Source organism: Balaenoptera ricei, chromosome 1, assembly GCF_028023285.1.
Source record: "Balaenoptera ricei isolate mBalRic1 chromosome 1, mBalRic1.hap2, whole genome shotgun sequence".
In the NCBI taxonomy this organism is placed as follows: Eukaryota; Metazoa; Chordata; class Mammalia; order Artiodactyla; family Balaenopteridae; genus Balaenoptera; species Balaenoptera ricei.
Window position 1 is genome coordinate 141606609 of NC_082639.1, and position 19545 is coordinate 141626153.

Consider the following 19545-nt stretch of genomic DNA (forward strand, 5'->3'; position numbering starts at 1 on the left):
CAGTTTAGATTGAATCGTAATTAATATTTGCTAAGGTTGTTAAAATATCTAAAGTATAACTTTAGATATACTGTAGAAGTAAACTTTATTAGAATCAGGAATAATTATTGCCATTAGTAGCTCAAGTATAGTAACAAATATAAAGATGGCTTGGTAAAATATATACATTTTACATTTACACATTTGTTTAGAGATGAAAGTTGCAAGTAAAATCTAAAATATTTCTCACTAAGAAAAGGTGACAAAATATCAGGCAGTGGCTTTATCCTTTGCACTAAGATTTCTAACTGCATCCTATTTTTAGGTTTGTATAATTTTGAACCAACTGATAGTGCTTTGATTTTGCTTTCATAGTACATGAATATGTTACATACATATTACTTTATATCATATGATAAGCCCACTATTTTCACCAGAGTAGAGCATTTTAGTAATGTTACAGATCTAGTCTGCCTTCTGATGAATGGTTTTTAATGTTTTTTAAAAGAAATCTTGAAAATGGTTTCATTGAATTAGAAAACATTACATAATTTAAAAAATACAATCTTAATTTTAGAGTGACTTAGATATATCTTTCTTTATGATATTTTATATTTTATCTCATTTTATTCATACCAGAAAAACTGTACTTGAGATTCTTTACACTTACGATTCTACTCAATGTAAATAAAATGGCAACATGGGATTACACAGCCACAGTAAAACATACTATAGCATGTTTTACAATGTCTGATCTTAGAGCTTATCTAATTCTGCCAGAGTGTTTCAAAATACAGCAAAAACCACTTTTATAGTGTTCATGTTGCGTCACTCTGGTTTTATTACATTCTCTTTTCCTTCAAAATTTGTATTAGCTTTTACAAATTAAAAATTGTAGTAGTGATGTTTTTATGTGTGTGTGTACACACATATATACATATCTGTATCTGTCTGTGTACATATGAAGTGTATGCAACATCTGAAGATTGGTTATGTCCTGGTGGTGAATCAAGGGAAAGAGAAAGTATTGTTTTTAAACAGCTATCTATTTCTCAAATAGCTCTTGTCATTAATTTGATCCTAGTAAGTAAAGAATATTGCTATTCAACTGTCTTTAATTTTTATTTGCAGGTAAGCTTTTGGGTTGTTAGAGAGATTCTTCATGCTCAAACATTAAAAATTAGAGCAGAAGTTTTGAGCCACTATATTAAAACTGCTAAGGTAAGACAAACTTGTGTTTCTATTTTTGAGTTTAATCATTTAGCAATGCTTGTAAGTAAATGTTTGCCTGTGACACTATTTATCGACACTAGAAAATAAGGCCTACTGACTAATATAAGTCCGTTTTTTAAATTGAATGCCTGTTTCCATTGCCTTTTCTTTTATTCCTCCTGTCTTCCTTCCCTTTCTTTTATACTTTTCCTCCCTCTCTCAGAGAAGCTGAATTACATAATATTTGACTGGGCAGAGGTCAGATTATGATGAAGTTTAATATTTATAAAATATTTGTCTATTCTGCAGGTGATTGAAAAAGCCTTATAGGATTAAGTAGAAAAATACGTATCAATTATTTGCCTTTGAAATAGATCACTCTGCCAACCATATGGAGAATGATAAGACTTTATTTTTTTTTAAATAGTATAAATGAGGATGTTAACCAAATACCTTAATTGAGCAGCATAGATAATAGATGCAGCAAGAGAAATAGAACATGGATTTCAAGGATAGTCAAAATTTAGAGAGGAGGATGGAATAGGACATTCAAGATTTTATTAAAATTTGTAACAACTCCAAATTTATGTTAACTAAAAAGAGGTATAATTGTAACCACATCCCTCATTATTCTTATAATAAATGCATAACTCATCTCACCTGTGAATGAAGATGGAATAAAATGAGGATATCATTTTTACAATTGTAAATTATTGTAAAAATGTAATAATTGTAAGTCATAACTCTTCCATATTTCCCTTGAGCACCTGGGAACAATTGTATTCTAACATTCTATGGCACTAGGTGGCAGAGCTAGCCTTCTGAAAATTTGATATTTTGCAGAAGTGTCATAAAATTTTTAAAAACATTCTTTGTGATATGTTAGATAAATATTGGGTTTTAGCTAATAGAAGTCCATGACTTTTCTCCATAGATCCTGAATTTGCATTATTGTTTTCTGGTATTTTTGTTAGGTTTTTTTATGTACTTGTTGTATGTTCCACTCAAAACCACCAAATTTTGTCCATCAAACCTGCCATTATCCTCATCAAATAATCATTTAATTCCAATTCAGACTCGTAGACTTTGAGTTATTTTTGATAGTGTTTACTTTCATCTCAAGCCCTAAATTCATAATTTTTTTGTCTCATTTCTGTCTCTTAAATCCCTCTAGTCAGACTTGCCTTCTGCATTCAGTTTGTTATAAAACTGGCAGGTCTTTCTCTTCTTTTAGTAGGTTGTTTCAGTTAGGGTTCTGTAGAGACAGAAAAAAAAAATACACACATATATATATGTATATAATGTATAAAAAGATTTAAGAAATTATCTCGTGTGATTAGGTGGGGGAAAACTGGCAAATCTGAAATCTGTAGGGCAGACAGCCCAGAAACTCGGGCAGGAGTTTCAAGATTTTTGCTGTTATAAATACCACTGCTTATAAAGCATTCATGTGTGAGTCTCTTGGTGCTCAACTGCAGGTTAGAGCCCTAGAAATACAGAGAGAAAAGACAAATTTATTTTCAAAGAAATGACAATTAGACCAGTAACTTTCATTGAATCTGATGAAAAATAACATTTTTTTGTGTGTTGGCTATTTAGGTTTTCTCTCCTGAAATGTCTGTTCAAGATCTTTGAACAATTTTCTATTATAGTATTGGTCTTTGATTTTTATAGCAGTTTTAAAAATATAATTCCAGATGCTAAAGTTCTTTGCTATATTCTTTGCATACATCTTCCTATTTGTGACTTGTCTTATAACTCTTTTCATGTTATCTTTTGATATAGATGCTCTTAATTTTAATAGTCAAATGTATTAATCTTTAACTTTCATTTTCTGATTTAAGAATATCTCACTTAAAATATCTTACTCTCACCTCTGAGAATATCAAAGATTTTCTCTTATATTATTCTTTAAAAGTTCTACAGCTTTGATTTTGGTATTTAATTCATCTGAAATTTTAGATATAATATGTATGAATTATGGATCCCAGTTCACATTTTTCCATATGAATAATCCTGTTGGCACCATTTTTTAAATCTTTTTTTAAAGTTCCCTTTATTGTGTCTGGAAGCATTTTTATGTCACCCTTGTTCTTGAAAAATGCTATTCCAGACTTAGTTTTTTTTTTAATTTACTCGGGATTTCTTGAACTTACTAGCCCTGGGAATTAGTGTCTTTCAGTAATTTGAGAAAATAATCCACCATTATCTCTCATATTGTTTCTACCCCATTGTTTTTTATCATGTCCTTCTGAAGCTCCATTGAGATAAATGCTGGCCTTTTTTGCTCTTCCTTTGATGTCTCTTAATCTTTTATTTCACATTTTTTTAAAAGACCCTTTGGCTTTTGTGTTGCTTTCTAGATAATGCCTTCATTTTTAATCTTCATTTTATTTGAGGCCAATACCTGATGTTCTCCATTTGTGAATTCTTGTTTCCTTGTGTTTATCCTTTTCCTTTTCCTTTTTTTCTTTTACTTGAGTTCATATTTCTTGAAATTTTATGGGGGTTCTTTGAGACCTGAGTTAAGGTGGTATTAGTTAGGGTTCTTCAGAGGAATAGAACCCTTCACTTTTCCTTGGTTTTCATATTCAAAACAGGCCATTTTTGCCTTGGAGTCGCTTCATGGTGAGGAAAGTTTTTAAACGATAAGACCATTGATATGTAAGCATCTGATAGTTTGAAGAAACCTGGGCAATTAGCAATAATTTGACAAAAATAGTAGATCTCTCGGTAAACGGGTGGAACCTAGCATTAGATGGGAGCCTTCTGCAGGGAGGCTGTAAAAAGCAAGGTCTGGTATTGGCAAGCAGGTGGATATCCCGACATGAACAAGGAACAAAGGATTTGAGGATTCAGCCAGGAGGAAGCAGGAAATTGAGGAGGGCTATGGAAAGCAGGTTTGAACCCAAGCCCTGGAATAATGGGGATCCTGAGTAGGACACCAGATCAGGATCCTGGGCATGGACTCTTCCTTTAAACTTGGATCATAAGGCAGAGGCTAGTAATATTTCAGTATAAGGAAGGAAACTGCTTACTAGAAATGAGGATGCATGGTCATACCAGGTAACCTTGATACTGAGCCATAATTTTGGTTTTCTTAATGTATTACACAACTAGAGGTAGATTTGTTCCCAGAGCTTGGGGGCAGTGCCAAGTTAGAATGTGGAAGTTCTATTGTGGGCCGAAATCAGCTTACTGTAAACATGGTGGATACCCCAAAGACATATCTCAGCAATGAGGGTAATAAGTACTAGAACACTACCAGTTGCCTGGATTATACTTGTTGTTAAAGTTGTCTTGTATTCATGCTGTTTATTTTTCATCTCTCCTCCCTGCTTTTCTTAAATCTTCCAGAAACTATACGAGCTGAATAACCTTCATGCACTTATGGCAGTGGTTTCTGGCTTACAGAGTGCCCCAATTTTCAGGTTGACTAAAACATGGGCGGTGAGTAATTTTCCTTAGTTAATGAAAGGTTAGACTTCCTGTTGGAAGTAAAGATGTGTTAGTTCCTTTTATAGTTCTTAGGTTAATATTATGATAATAGATAAGGATTTTTGAAGTACTTTGTACTGTTCTTTGAAACCTACATATTTTTTTCTCTCTCCTTAAATAAGTATTTCACTAGGCTTGTTAGGTATTTTTTGGGTAAATTACAACTTGGTGCTTGGTTTCTGCTCTTTAGGAACTCATTTTTCTAGAACCTCTTTAAACATCTTTGACAACATAGCATTTCAAGCTTACTGATGGGAAAGTGTAAATGCAAAAAAAAAATTGTGTTAATCATGTAAAGATTATGCTTTTGGAAAATTTGAGGAAGATACACATTTTAAATTTCAAAAAAAAAATTTACTGAGTCAGATTTCCATTATTTTTTAGTCAGTAAACTCTCAGGTTGTTTCCTTAGGAATAATGGAAAATCTGATAGTTAACATGAAAGTAGACAGTGTTTCTGCACATTGTGGTAGTATGCTAATCATATTTGGTTCTATTACTTTAACAAGGTCAGGGTGTGAATTTTTACTTCTGCAAATTTGTGTACTTTTACAGTTGATTAACCGGATACTGGCCTCAAGGTTTCTAGATATTTTTCATTTAGATTTTATATAACTGAAATTTTAGATTCAGTTAAATCTGTTCATATTTATACTGTTCTTTAATGTAAAAGAGGAATGATTTTGTTTACTACATTTTGTACAGAGGGTTAGTGTGTTCTTACTGTCCTGTAATAAAGACTTGACTGACTTTAAAACAATTTTTTACTTGATAAAATATAACTTTGTTTTTAATTAGCCTAGTGCTGTTTTCACTTTTCATAGTATCTAAAGAGACAGATGTTTCTCATGAAAATCAGGGTAGATTTCTATACTGGAAAAACATTAGCTTGGAAGAGTTTATGGTCCTCTTTATATTTTATTTGTATTTTAGAAACACCTGAGTGAACGGTTTTCCTACTCTAAAAATTATTTTTAATGATGACCTTATTTATTAAAATTTGAACTTAATGAGGGAATGGAAATGATTATAAATATACAGTTATGAATTCCATCTTTGAAGTTTTAGGGAAAAGAATTATACTCTGGTTTATATTGTGGTTTAGAAATGAGATACATTTCCCTCAAGTTAATTTTTATTTTCCTTGAAGTTATTTTCGTTGTCTCCCTCATGTATTGAATGGAAAATAATTTTGTTTAAATTTAGTAACAGCTCCATTATTAATCTGAATAAAATGTTTGGTGTTTATATTAAACTTTAAAACATTCCGCTTTGTGCCAGGCACTGTCTAATTGCTTCACATGCGTAGTGAATGATGTAGACGAAGTCCCATTCTTGTACAGCTAACATTCTACTGGGGAAAGATAAGCTGTAAATAAATAAATGATATATCATAAATAGTGATAAATGCTCTGTAGAAAAGTAAAGCAGAGTAAATGAGGTATAAAATACTTCCGTGCTTTCCTTTCTGTGATGTGTGGTAAGAGTCTCTGATAAGTGACATTTGGGTAGAGACCTAGAGTAATTAAGAAAAACATTCATGTGCATATCTGAGAGAAGAGAATTCCAAACAAATAGCCAGTGCAAAAGGCCTGGCAATGTTCACAGAACAGCAGGGTGGTCAGTGTTGGCAGAGTGAAACAAGCTTAAGGAGTAGTTGATGATAGGAGCTGAGTTCAGAGAGGTGGCATCGAATCAGAGAATGGAGATGCAATTTACCGATATTCAGGGAGGTATAGAGAAGGAGTGTTGGGGGGTTCTATTTTATACATATCAATTTTGAGGTGGCTGATAAAATATTCATGTGGAACTATAAGGTCAGAGCTAGGTATACAAGTTTAATAGAGCAGTTAGAGCTAGAGATACATTTTTGCGATCATCAGCATAAAGATAGTATTTAAAACATGAGATTGTAATCAACAAAGGAAATATCACGGGTAGAAGTTTTCCACAGTCAGGTAAAGAAAGTGTTTCAAGAAAGAGTGCTCACCTGTGTCAAATGAGAACTTTGAGATGACCATTGGATCTGGCAGTTGGAAAGGATTGGTGACCTTGGCAGAGGTGGCTTCAGTACGGTGGTGGGGTGAAAGACTGATTGAATTTGAGAGAATGGTGGAGAAAAAAATGGGACAGTAAGTACAGAGAATGCATTTGAGGAATTTTGCTGTAAAGGACTGGGGTGAGGTCCTGTAGAGAAATCTGGCAGTAGCTGGAGGGAAATAGGAGATTAAAGGTTTGTGGCGTTTTGTTTTCATTTTGAAGATGAGATCCATGACAATATATTTGTATGTTGGTGCAATGATCTAATATAATAGAATGAGGAAACAGTAAGAGAGCAAAGAGTCACTCCAGTGATACCTACTAGATTAGGCACAAGGGAATGAGGTCCAGTACTCTAGTGGGGCAGGAACAGTTTATGCATTTTAACAGGAGAGAAGGGGATGCATTTGGTTACAGACACAGGTATGTTGGTAGATTTGGTGGTGGGATTCTGCAGAAGTTCTTCTGATGCTTTATTTCATAAGACATAAGAAGCAAGGTCATTAGTTGAGAATGGGGGAGGTGTTGGGGGTTTGAAGAAGGAGGAAAGGATGAAAGTCATCTAGGAGAGTGTGAGAGTGAATTAACTAGGGAAACATTGTAGGTTTGGTAGGTCTTATGAAGGTCCACTTGAGATTTTTGGTCATGAACTTAGAGTGAAACCAGTCAGCAAAGTTATGTAGTCTCCAGCCAGGTTCAGGTGTTCAGCATTAACCTGAAGACGTGCAGATAACTGTATTTAAGCAGAGATGGAATTTTTTTAGGCTTGTTTGTACCACAGAGGGGTCAAGGATAGTATAAGAGATAAAGTAGGCAAATGCAAAAGTTGTTTTAGTGATAGATGAGGAGTTTAACCCAAGTAAAAGGAAAGAGATAATGAACAATGAAAAGGTAGTATGGTAACTGGTGGATATCCTGGTACCCTCAAATATTTTTTGGGTTCAGGATGTCCTAGGGAGTGGAGGCTGAGTGGTGGACGATAAGATGATTCAAAGAGGAGTGAAGAAACTTAGAAACCAGGGTATTTGGAGTATTGTCTGTATGAAGACTGCAATCATCAGGATATAAGAATAATATTGGTTCATAGACTCTTTTTCTCCAGCTACTAAAATCTTAATGATGGGAAAATGACTTGTAGCTCTATTAATGACTGTAATATAAGTGTTGTAATCTAGTGTTCTTTTGTCAAGTACTATAGCCACTAGCCACATGTGGCTATTAAATTTAAATCCTTAGGATTAAATAAAATTTGAAGTTCAGTTCCTTAGTCTTACTTGCCATGTTACAAATGCTCTAGTCACATGTGGCTAGTGGCTATTGTATGGACAGCACAGACGTAGAACATTTCCATCATCACACAAAATTTGATTGGACAGCACTGATCTAGTGCTTCTAATTAGAAGCTGGAAGATTTTGGGGAGGATAGTGTGATAATAAGCTGGAAGGAATTGTGAAGAGAAAGGAGGAAGAACGGCACCTAACTGAACTCCAGACTGATGTTACAACGTTTGTAAGAAAAGAAAGAGAATGCTTCAAGAAAAGGTCAAAGATGAGGCTTTTGCAGAGGATGGACCCTGAGTCCTAGAGGGTACAGTTGGAAAGAATTGGGAGGGGTAGCGCATCGGGTCAAGTTAGAAGATAATAAAGATCATATGAATGAAGAAATGAGAGTGTTTGGGGTTTTCTTTAAAACCGATAAAGGGAATGTACCAGAAAAAATCCTAAGTGGGGGAAATATTAGCAACGTTCGCTTTAACATCAAGGAAAAGGATGCCCATTTTCACCGTTTCTATTCAACATAGAGATCTTAGCCAGCACAGTCAGAAAAAAATGATTAGAAATAATAGGATTTGTCCTCAAAAAATTAGAATTACATAGAGTTACCATTTATCCATCAATTCCACTTCTGGGTGTATACCCAAAAGAATTGAAAGTGGGGATTCAAACAGATATTTTTACACCAGTGTTCAAAGCAGCATGATTAACCATAACCAAAAGGTATGAACAATCCAAATGTCCAACAACGGGTAAATGGATGTACAAAATGTGGTATAAACATACCATGAAATATTATTCAGCCTTAAAAAGGAATGAAATTCTGACACATGCTGCACCGTGGATAAATCTTGATGATATCATACTAAATGAAATGAGCTAGACACAATAGGACAAATACTGAATGATTCCATATATAAAAGTTACCAAGAGTAGTCAAATTGGTCGAGACAGAAAGTAGAAGGTGGTTACCAGGGACTGGGAGGAGCAAGAAGTGGGGAGCTACTCTTTAATGGGTATGGAGTTCCGGTTTGGGAAGATGAAAAGAGTTCTGGCCTTGGATGGTTGCAGTGATTGGCCGATAATGCTACTAAACTGTACACTTCAAAATGGTTAAAATGGTAAACATTATGTATATTTTACCAAAACCTTTTAAAATAGTCTTCTGAAAACAAGTCTCTGCTATGCCACCCCATATTGAATCCTTTCAATCTGGTTATTGATTTGTTATGAAAATTCCAAAATATAAGTTACTTTTATACATATTAGACTGTGTGGTTCTTTAGTTTTGTGTTTCAGATGTGTCAAGAGCAGTTATGAGTTCCAAGTAATTTGTTTCTCCTGATACTGTACGAGAGTTTTAGAATGATTGACTTTGGGAAAAAAGAATAAGTTTCTTTTTATCCCTGCTATGTCATGTCAGTATATTTTGCATATCTATATGCTTTGTTATGTGGGAGAGAAAACGATGTTTGGATTTACAGGTCACTCAGCAGAGAGTTGCACCTAATCTTGAAAATGCCGATCAAGTGTGTTGAAGCTGGGCCACAGAAAGTTGTGAAACCAGTGTTTCAGACCCTGGAAAATCTATCTAAAACATTCAAGCAAAGAACTCCTTGAACTCTTGTGTTTTAAAGAGAGAGGGATATGGGTCAGACATTTTTTTGATAAAGATTATCCAACGATAATCTGCATCTTGGAGCCTGTGAAAAATAGATTCCAACATCAATTCCAACTGTACTGCTTGTAATACTAGAAAGACCAGGTGTTAGAATTTTCTGTCTCCAGGACCAGACTGAGACCCTGAAAAACAGGACCTAGTCTTTGTGAGTGGATGACTGATGAGTGTTGATATGTTCTGCTTCTCCTTTGAATCTCAGTCACCTCAACTTTAAATCAATCCTCTGACTTTTCTGTTAACCTCATAGGAGAATTAGAATTTTATTGGTGGAAGTGTTTTGCCTACTATAAAATAACATAAATATTTTATGATACAAAGTGAAATCTGATTACATCATAATGAAATAGTAACTTCACATATTTAAAGAGAAAAAATTTTTTCCAGAGTCTTTGGAATACTTAAAAATACATATTTTCTGAATCTTTTAGTTAATGCCTTTTGGGTGACTGACACTGCTTGTTCTTTTATTCCCCTTGATAGCTCCATTTTTTCTCAAAGGGCACCCACTACAAATCTCCTCCTCAAGCCTCCTAAAACAGCTGCAGTTGATTGATCAACTGTGTGCAATATAGCACTGGTCAAAGGGATCAAAGAAAAAAATGTCTTGTCAAAAATCCAAACATGTAAATCATAGTTGTTTTTCTTTTTTTAATTTATTTATTTTATTTATTTATTTTTGTCTGCATTGGGTCTTCGTTGCTGTGCGTGGGCTGTCTCTAGTTTCGGAGAGCGAGGGCTACTCTTCATTGCGGTGCACGGGCTTCTCATGCTGTGGCTTCTCTTGTTGCAGAGCACAGGCTCTAGAGCACAGGCTCAGTAGTTGTGGCACATGGGCTCAGTAGTTGTGGCACACAGGCTCAGTAGTTGTGGCTCATGGGCTTAGTTGCTCCGCGGTATGTGGGATCTTCTCGGACCAGGGCTCGAACCCGTGTCCCCTGCATTGGCAGGCGGATTCTTAACCACCGTGCCACCAGGGAAGCCCTAAATCATAGTTTCATAGTTACTGGTAGGACTAGCCATGATTAGATTTATCAAGGAAAATTATTACTTAAATTATGAAATGCAGTATTTATTTCTTAATGATTATGTAAGAATTATCTTTATCTTTGAAGAGGCAGGGGACAATGCATGAAAATATTTGGGCATTTGAGCTGAATATGAATACATAATTATTTTAAATTAGGGAAATGATTAATAAAAATTGTTTAGCCATTTAAAATAGTAAAGACAAGACAAGAAATAATGTATTATAATTTACTACTTAGTAAGTTAATTATTTTATGTACATACAAAGTATATTGTATTTTAAAAATAATGAATTTGGGTTTATTATATGAATAGACATGTTTGATTTTGTTTTATTTATATACTACCAAAATATAATTAAAGAAGATATAACTGAAATTAAAATTCAAATTTGTAGTAAATATAACTCCAAGTCTTTGCTATAATAAAATTGGATTCGGAAATAACTTAGGCTTTTCTGTTTGTTTTTTAGTTATTAAGTCGAAAAGACAAAACTACCTTTGAAAAATTAGAATATGTAATGAGTAAAGAAGATAACTACAAAAGACTCAGAGACTATATAAGTAGCTTAAAGATGACACCTTGCATTCCCTATTTAGGTGAGTTACATCATGTGTGTTCATTATGCCTGGTTGTTGCTCTGCCTTAATCAGTAGTTTATATAAAATTCAATATATTTTAAAAGTTTGTGTATCCTTTAAAGAAATTAAAGGATTGTTAAGTTGAAAAAATAGACTAGAGGAATGTGTTAGCTTATTACCTGGAGTGTATTTTCATTTCTTCTTAGAGATGGACCATATGGTAAAGCAATATGTTTTACCTATTTTAGTAATGCTTTTAAAGAATGAACCAGTAGTTTGCAGTGAAGTTTAATGCTGTAAAAATATTTAACATTAACTAAAGAAATTGATCAAAAGATTTAATGAATTTATTTTCAACATCATGAGTTCTTGCTTTATGTAGTTGGCAGATATTTTACAGTGAATTATGAAAAGCAGTCTCAATGAATATTGGTGTTACTGTTTTCCTGGAAGAAATTAGCCGTTTAGCTGTGGAAATTTAGCTCAGTGCTGAGACAGACAAATCTGTATTTGACATATTATTTGCCTAAGAATGTATCTCTTTACTGTATATTTTACAGTGTTGATGAATTCCAAGAAATATTGAACCTAATAACATTATAAGATTATGTTCAACAAAATATGAATAGTAATGCCTTATTAGGTATTTGAATAAAAAAGACTGAAACTATGCCTTTTTAAATGTATATGTAAATTTAAATACAGAAAATACTTTATATTATATATACCTAGTATATGCATTAAAATAAATTGGTTTGATCCCATGTAGAGAGTAATCAAATGATAACATTTGCTTTGTCCCAGTATCCCCTTTGCTCCCCTATCTCCACTTTGTCTTTTATGTAACGACTCATACTGGATTTCACTATAACTATTTTTGAAAATAATGGAAAAACCTGTTACTTGTTTAGGAGACTCTACAGTGTAAACTTTGAAGTCTTTACAATACCAGTGACCGGAACACAAAGTAGAGACAAAGACAGTTGATAACACTGTCATTCAGCTGCTCTACGGCATCAGCCTTAGTTTGTCAGAGAAGACTTGAACTCATTAGACCATTGTGGGACATTCTAGAATTCCAGTGGGAATGGGGAATGTTGTACACCCTGTGTTGAAGGCAGAATACTCCTATGCATTGTATAGATAGTGGCCACTACATACCATTTGTCTGTTTCTTTGATAAATAGTTCAGGGCCATAATAAGCATGACTCAATCAGAGAGGCTGTAAGCTGGATATTAGGAAAGATATTCTGCATGTGCTCCACTTTTTTACCACTTGTCACCTTGGCTGTGCCCATTCTTGAAAGATGTAATTTGGGGAGAGGAAGAATAGAGGATTTTAAAAAGTCATCAATATCTTCATACTCCATAAAAACATAAACTTTTTATAGCATAAAGAACATTAGACTGAGAACTGGGAACCATAAATTCCAAAATGGCTCTACCATACTAACTTTTCAAGTCATTGTATTGTCTTCTTTAAGCCTTGTTTTCTTTACCTAGAAATAGCACACATAGGACCAGAATCATGTTCTTCTTAAGGCTGGCTGGGACCACAGTGGTCTCTTGTATCTAATTCACTTATATTACAATTGAGAAAACCGAAGTCCAGAAAGGTAAAAGAGCTGGCTCATAATCCTAAAACCTAGTTAATGACAGATCTGAAGTTCTGATCTAGCATCTTTCCAATTATAGCTGCTAAACTCTCATTCTAAAATTTACTGATTCTATGATTGTATTTTTTTCTCATCGAAATGTTTTTCTCAAATTTCATAATTTGTATTTTTTAGGAAAAGAGATTATTCCCTGTTGAAAATGAGAAAATGACAGTGTAAATCCTTGTGCTCTGATGTCTAGTTCAGAGGTCTTTGTTTTATATTTATTCACAGTGGAGACTTCAGTACAAGATTTGAAGTCGTCTGTGCATGTGCACATAAGCATACTCTCATGCACGTACAGGGGCGGGGTGGGAAATCGTTGAAATAGTGGGATCTGGAAAGGTTTTCCATTAAAGAATATACCTGTTTTCTCCCAGCACTGGTACCTAAAACAGAGTAATTGTTCCTGTGGGTTAAAGCAAATGAGGCAAATATTGAGGTGCAGAAGTTGGTTTGGAGAAAATAATAGAACCATGATCTTTTCTGTGTCTTCAGTTTGGTCTCCATTGACTCCTCAATTCAGTTCTTTTTCACTTTATATATTCTCATGACCCAGAATCTCCCTTCTCACTATTACCTGTAATTTTGTGAGAGGTTGATGCTAGTTATGTCTGCTTATTGAAATTCTCCACTTGTAGCACCAGTCTTTCTTGATTTGCCTTCTACATTTCTGGCTTTTGTTTTATCGACTTCTCTTTCTCTGCCTTTCTCTTAAATCTGTTCTTATAAAGGTCTCAGTCCACTTCTTTTCTTCCTCTATACGCTCACTTGGAGTAGTCTCATGCAGTTTTTTTCTGTATATCGCCTGATGACTCCCAAATCTTAGACTAGACCTGTACATCTAATTGTCTTTGTAATTCCTGCAGCCTGGTAACATTTTAGGTACTCAAATACTCAAATACTGATTGAATGAGATATGTATGGGTAACTCTTAAATTAGCATGTTCAGAAGTAAATTCATCATTTTCCCCCTTCTTCCATACCTGATCCCCCTCTTATTTCCTGGCTTAGTCTACTAGTGATCACAGTGTTGCATTATCTGCACTGTTCCACCACCCTAGAAACCTGGGGTTTTTGTTTTTGTTTTTTTTACTGGATTTCCCCTCCTCCACTTCTTATATTCTCTGTTGAAGCAAGATGCACGTTTCTGAGGGTTATTCAAGAATTAGAAGCCAAAAGGGGTGGGGGGAATGGCAAAAACTTAAGTTAAAATAGAGAACATACACTTTAGCATCTACATAATTTTATACATTGGATTCTTCATATAATTATTCATCCCTATACCAGTTTGTGAAGAAGCATCTGAGAATGTGAGATGATTGTGGAACATTTGACACAAACATTTGGTAGACTTGGGAAGGGGAAGTGAAACACTGAAACGTTTGTCAGACAAGTTATTGTGACTCAGTTTAGTTCATTTCCAGCATGAAAATCGTCTTTTTAATGTAGTGACAGTTTCGTTTTATCGCAAAGTTTGAGATTAAGTGTATTCATTCCATCTATCAAAACATACATGCTTTTCCCTAAGAAAATGTGAAGCATTTTCAACTTCATACAACTTTTTGACTGCTTGATTTATTTATGTCATAGAAGCTGGTTCATGTTCTCATTCCTAATCTTCAATACCGAAGTGTGTTGAAGAATGAAGATTTTACAATAGTTTATATCCTGTTAATATTTACATTGTTCATATTTTGTTCTAATTTAAAATGAATTAAGATTGTGGTTTTTAAATTTAACTTTTCTTTATTTCAGAATTTTTTCCCAGTCATATTAAACTAGGCCCAGTGCAGATAGATGCCAAAAATGTCAACATTTACAAGATGCTGTACATTTGATAGGAGAGAACCTGTCCCAAAGACATTTGAAAGATAATGCTCATTATTCATATTGGTAGCTTCTACTTAACTATCTCTCTTCAAATATACAGAATTTGCATAATGCTACCCTTTATCCATTATGTCTGCAAAGGTTCTTTTGGAACAAATGTATCAACCAAAAGAATCTATCTACAGTGCACAGAGAAAAGGTGAAGGCTAATTATCTATCTTAACGTGAGAGACGTGATCCAAACTAATGGTGCTTTTGCCCCTAAGAATTATGATCAGAACCAGCCATTCTTTGTGAAGCTTAAAAAAGAATATGGAGGTTTGTATGCTGACGAAACTCTTATTTTGATACTGCCAGGTTTATTTATAATTCAATGTGGATTAAATTATAAGAAGTAGAAAATGTTTTCTTGGCTTTCAGCTCATCATCCCTTGAAAAATTGTCTCTTCTGTTGGTTTGCATTCAAGGTAAAAATTAGTCAGCCTGGACAATATAGTGAAAAGTTCTTAGACTAAGGATACAGTTTTTCTGGAGAGAAATAGTTTGGCAAATCTCAAGGAAAAAATTGTTTTATATGAGAATTATTGCTTTAAATCTGAAAATCATTAACAGCACTCATTTGTTCTTGTCATTGGAGAACAATCTTAAGGAGCTTATTGAAGAATTTGGCATGGGAAGTTTTGCTTTGCTGGAGAGAGAGAAAAAGAACATTGTGCAAAAATAATTCAGTTGTATGAAACATGATAAATATTCTTTCATGTGCATTTTCTAACCTCATTTCTACTTTATTTATGTAATTTTGGGAAGATGCAGTAGCTCAACCAGCTTAGGTGGTTTTCTGAGAAGGAAAGCATATGTTTTTAAAACTATGGAAATAAGTTGTTGCAGTTCTATACATTGCTTTCTATTAAGTAGAAGCAGAATGTTACAGAGAAGTTTTTTTAAACTCTCCTGCCCTTCTGTAAGACATGAGTACACTGTTTTGATGTGTCTACGTATGACTCTGTCTCTTGTAGAGAAAGTCCCCTGCCCCAACTTAAAGATTTTCATAATAGGCCTTTTTTTTTTTTTTTTTTTAAGAAGAGAAAAGCTGTCCTTATATCCATCTGTAATATGGGATATAGTGCCCCTCTCATCCCCTGTCCTCTGACAAGCACCATTTTGTTTTCATTAATCTCTTTCCCTCAGCAGTGTATAAGCCCTGAATTTGTCTTGGTCCAGGGCTCTATGTTTAACATCTAGAATAAAAGCGGGCACTTAGTATTTAACACTTATTGGCTGACCTAATTAATTAAATGATCCCTTTCTGGCTCTTCCCATTGTTCCAGCAACTTCATTTGTTTTAAATACATTTATTTGTGTGCACTTTTGTATACAACTCCCTACCCACCCCCAGTTTTCTTTTGGTGCATCAGCTGGCCATCCAGTGTTTGCTTAGCACTATTCTTGGTGATAGATGTAGAGCAGGGATCGAAATGGACTTTGTTCCTTCCTTTGTGGAACTTAACATCTCTTTAATACCAAAGGCTCAAGTTGATGTCATTACCTTGTGAATAATCTCTCCTATATCCTGTGTCATGGAAGAGGTACATAACATTACCAGGCCTTGATAGTGGTGTCCTCATCACAGCTAATGAGATGTTTAAAACATGCCTAAACTTACAAGGCCATTCAGATTTTATCTGATCCTCTTTTATGTTTCACTAGTTTTTAACCTATGTTGATCTCTTAGTAGAATATAGTTCTTTAGTTTTACGTTAGTTTGAGAAATTTTTGCTAATCTGTGTATAAATATTTTCAAAAATAGTAGCTTTTTATTCACATTTCTATTCAGATAATTTCAACAAAGTCCAAAGCTTTCTGCAGCTCTCTGGGAATTAATGAGATTGTTTTCCTGCCCCTTTGGTAGAATTTTACTTGGTTAAATGTATAGAAGTCTCTGACACTGATCTCAAAAATGCCTAATAGTCAAAAAATGTCATTGGCTTTTCATATTTTAAGAGTTTTATTCCATTTTCCTTTCTTTGGTTTAATTTGTATATAATACATACCATGGATTACTTTACCTTATTCTTCTCATTAAGATTACATATTGAATTCTAAAACAGCAATAAAGCATGTTCAGTCATTTTCTTTTGAATCTTGAGAATGAGCTCTGACCAAATGGCAGCTAGCCCTAGCTTTCTCTTTAGCCAAAATTACATTCCCATTTTCCATTACCTCATTTATATCCCCTTTTACCCTCATTCTTTTTTATATATTTAAAATTCTTCTAACATTCTTTAATGGTATATTTTCTGAAGTTTACTTTAGACCACTCAAAGACTTGTGATATAAAAGGGCTGGGGATGGGGTTACATTGATTTCTTTCCCATTTTCATAGTTTTTCTCTTAAGAGCCTTATATCTTTAAAAAATATCATGTGTAGAAGCTATACAGATCTGCATTTTAATCATAAACAGAATCAGGTTCCCCCAGTTCCAACAGCTTTGCCAGTAGTGTTTCCAACAGCTGATATTTCAGTAATGCATTTTGTAAATTTTTTAGCAAACCTTAACAGGAGACTAATAATAAAAATCTTAATAAGTAACATTTATTTGCAACTTAATCCTCTGTGCCTAACACTGTATACTTTACATAAATTATCTAATTCTTAACAACAATTTATAAGATATGTGATATTATTCATATATTATAAGTGAAGAAACTGGGACAAGGGAGGTTAAATTCACTTGCTATAAAGATATGCATTATAACCATTTCATTTATAGTTCAAAGAAAGCATTGTGGAATTATATTAATATTTTGGAAATCTGTCTTTAGTTTTAATTTTGAGTTCATTCTTCAGTCTTTCCTGTAATTATCTATAGAATTACGATGTAATAACTATTGACCCCACTGATAAAATTGAAAACTGAGCTTATTTTTAGATGGCTTTTTTGAGGAGGGGTCATGGCATCATCGTAAGTGGAGTCATTCTTTTCTTACTTAGTTATTTTCTCAGACACTAAAATAAAAGACTAAAAAATTGTTAGGATGCAATAATTTTTAACTTACCATTGATTAAGTATATAAAAATCATATCACATTAGTAAAGGTTTACAAGTAATTTGAAACATTTTCATGATTGTGGAAGTTTTTACAGGCTTATTATATTATTACCAGTAGGAGTCCTAAGAAATATAATGCTAGAAGAATTAGCACTCCTGTATCATGACTCATAGAGTCAAGTGAATATTAGACTGAAAATTTGATCTTTTTACTCAACCAGGCTTGGAGCCTGAGGATGAGCTTGTTAGTTCATATCTACTAAATTTCAGGATGGTTTCTAATAGTGGCCTTATCCAATATCTCATGTTTTAAAAGTCTACTTCAGAGATGCCAAGTTTCCTTGACATTGATTGTATCCCATTGAGTGGAGAATAGAGTCTAAGTCATTTTTAGGATAAGCTTCATTTCATTTATTAAAAATAACTAAGCATAAATAATCCTTCTATAAACCAGCTGCAAGGTTATAGCTCAATCTTACTGAAGGTCAAGCAACCACACCTTATTCCTTGGTAACCTGTAAAGTAGCTAGCTATCGGACCTTGCCTACCATACATGTGACTTATCTAATCTCTCACAAGATTCTCGTTAGGCTGAAATCCCTTACTATGGCTATTCTTACCTTAATTTTTCTTATGCCCATTCTCTTAACTACCTGCCATAACAGCTGGCATAGCTCTGTTAGGTTTGCAAATGAAGATCATGGATCAGTGTAATTTTGCACCTGAAAATTTGGATATATTGTTTTTTAGTACATTTATTACTCACTCTGTGCAAGGCACCATGATAGGTAATGCAGAAAGTACATAGATGAGCAGTAGTAATCTGGTAGTTAAAGGCTACTGAGTACTTACTAGTGTCAGGCATTATTCTAAATGTTTTACCACATGTATTACCTCCTTTGATTTTCACAGTAACTACGTGAGCTCTAGGTTCTGTTGTTATCTCCATTTTATAGATAACAAAACTGAGGCAGGAATAAATAAATTGCCCCAGGGAACACATGTACATGGTAGATTTGGGCCACAAACCCAAGCAGTTCTGCCTTTAGGACCTATGCTTAGCTATGATATAATACTGCTTCTTATTCCTTGATCCCAAGGAACTCAGTTGCCTAAGTCATTCTCAAGCTTTCCAGGAACTTCAGAGCAGAGCTATATCACCTCTATAAAGGAGAGCACAATGGACCCTGTGGCCATGGCAGTTAGCATTCAGCACAGTTTTCTAGTTTGTTGACTTTCACATGATTCTAGCTTTAATAATATTCCTCTTCTGTGAAAATTCTCTAAGACTTGTCTTTAATAGGGTTTTGGATGTTTAAGTGAAATGCTGTAGTTCTGCAAATAAATGGAATGCCCTAGTAAAATTTTATTCAGTTAAGATTTGATGAAACAATTAGATGCCTAATTTCGCCCAGAAATCTTACAGCAGATTTTTCTGGTTCTGGGGGTGGTGGAGAGGGACTTTAAAGCCATTCTGAAATGACCATAGGTAAAACAAAGAATAACATCAGGGTTTGATGTTCTCTTACCTTCTTTCACCAGAAGTTTTATTTTGAGATGTGGCAGAGTAAAAACATTGGTCGTGTTGATGGATTTGAGTTGTTCAGATAATTATCTTCAGTTTTGATTGGTTGAGCAAAAGTCTCAAGAGATTTCTCTAAAATTTTTAGTTCACAAATGAATTAAGGGAAGGTCAGCTCTAAGCAGAACATAT

At 34.0% G+C, this 19545-nt stretch overlaps 1 protein-coding gene across 3 annotated transcripts in view; it reads left to right on the forward strand.

The window, feature by feature from the left end:
- RALGPS2 (Ral GEF with PH domain and SH3 binding motif 2) overlaps positions 1-19545 on the forward strand; it is a 158467-nt gene that overhangs the window by 75613 nt on the left and 63309 nt on the right. For all 3 annotated transcript variants that reach the window (XM_059937230.1, XM_059937250.1, XM_059937240.1), the window contains exons 6-8: positions 1111-1200; positions 4549-4641; positions 11184-11310. In XM_059937230.1, coding sequence (XP_059793213.1) covers positions 1111-1200; positions 4549-4641; positions 11184-11310 — 310 coding nt within the window. The remainder of the gene's footprint in view (positions 1-1110; positions 1201-4548; positions 4642-11183; positions 11311-19545) is intronic.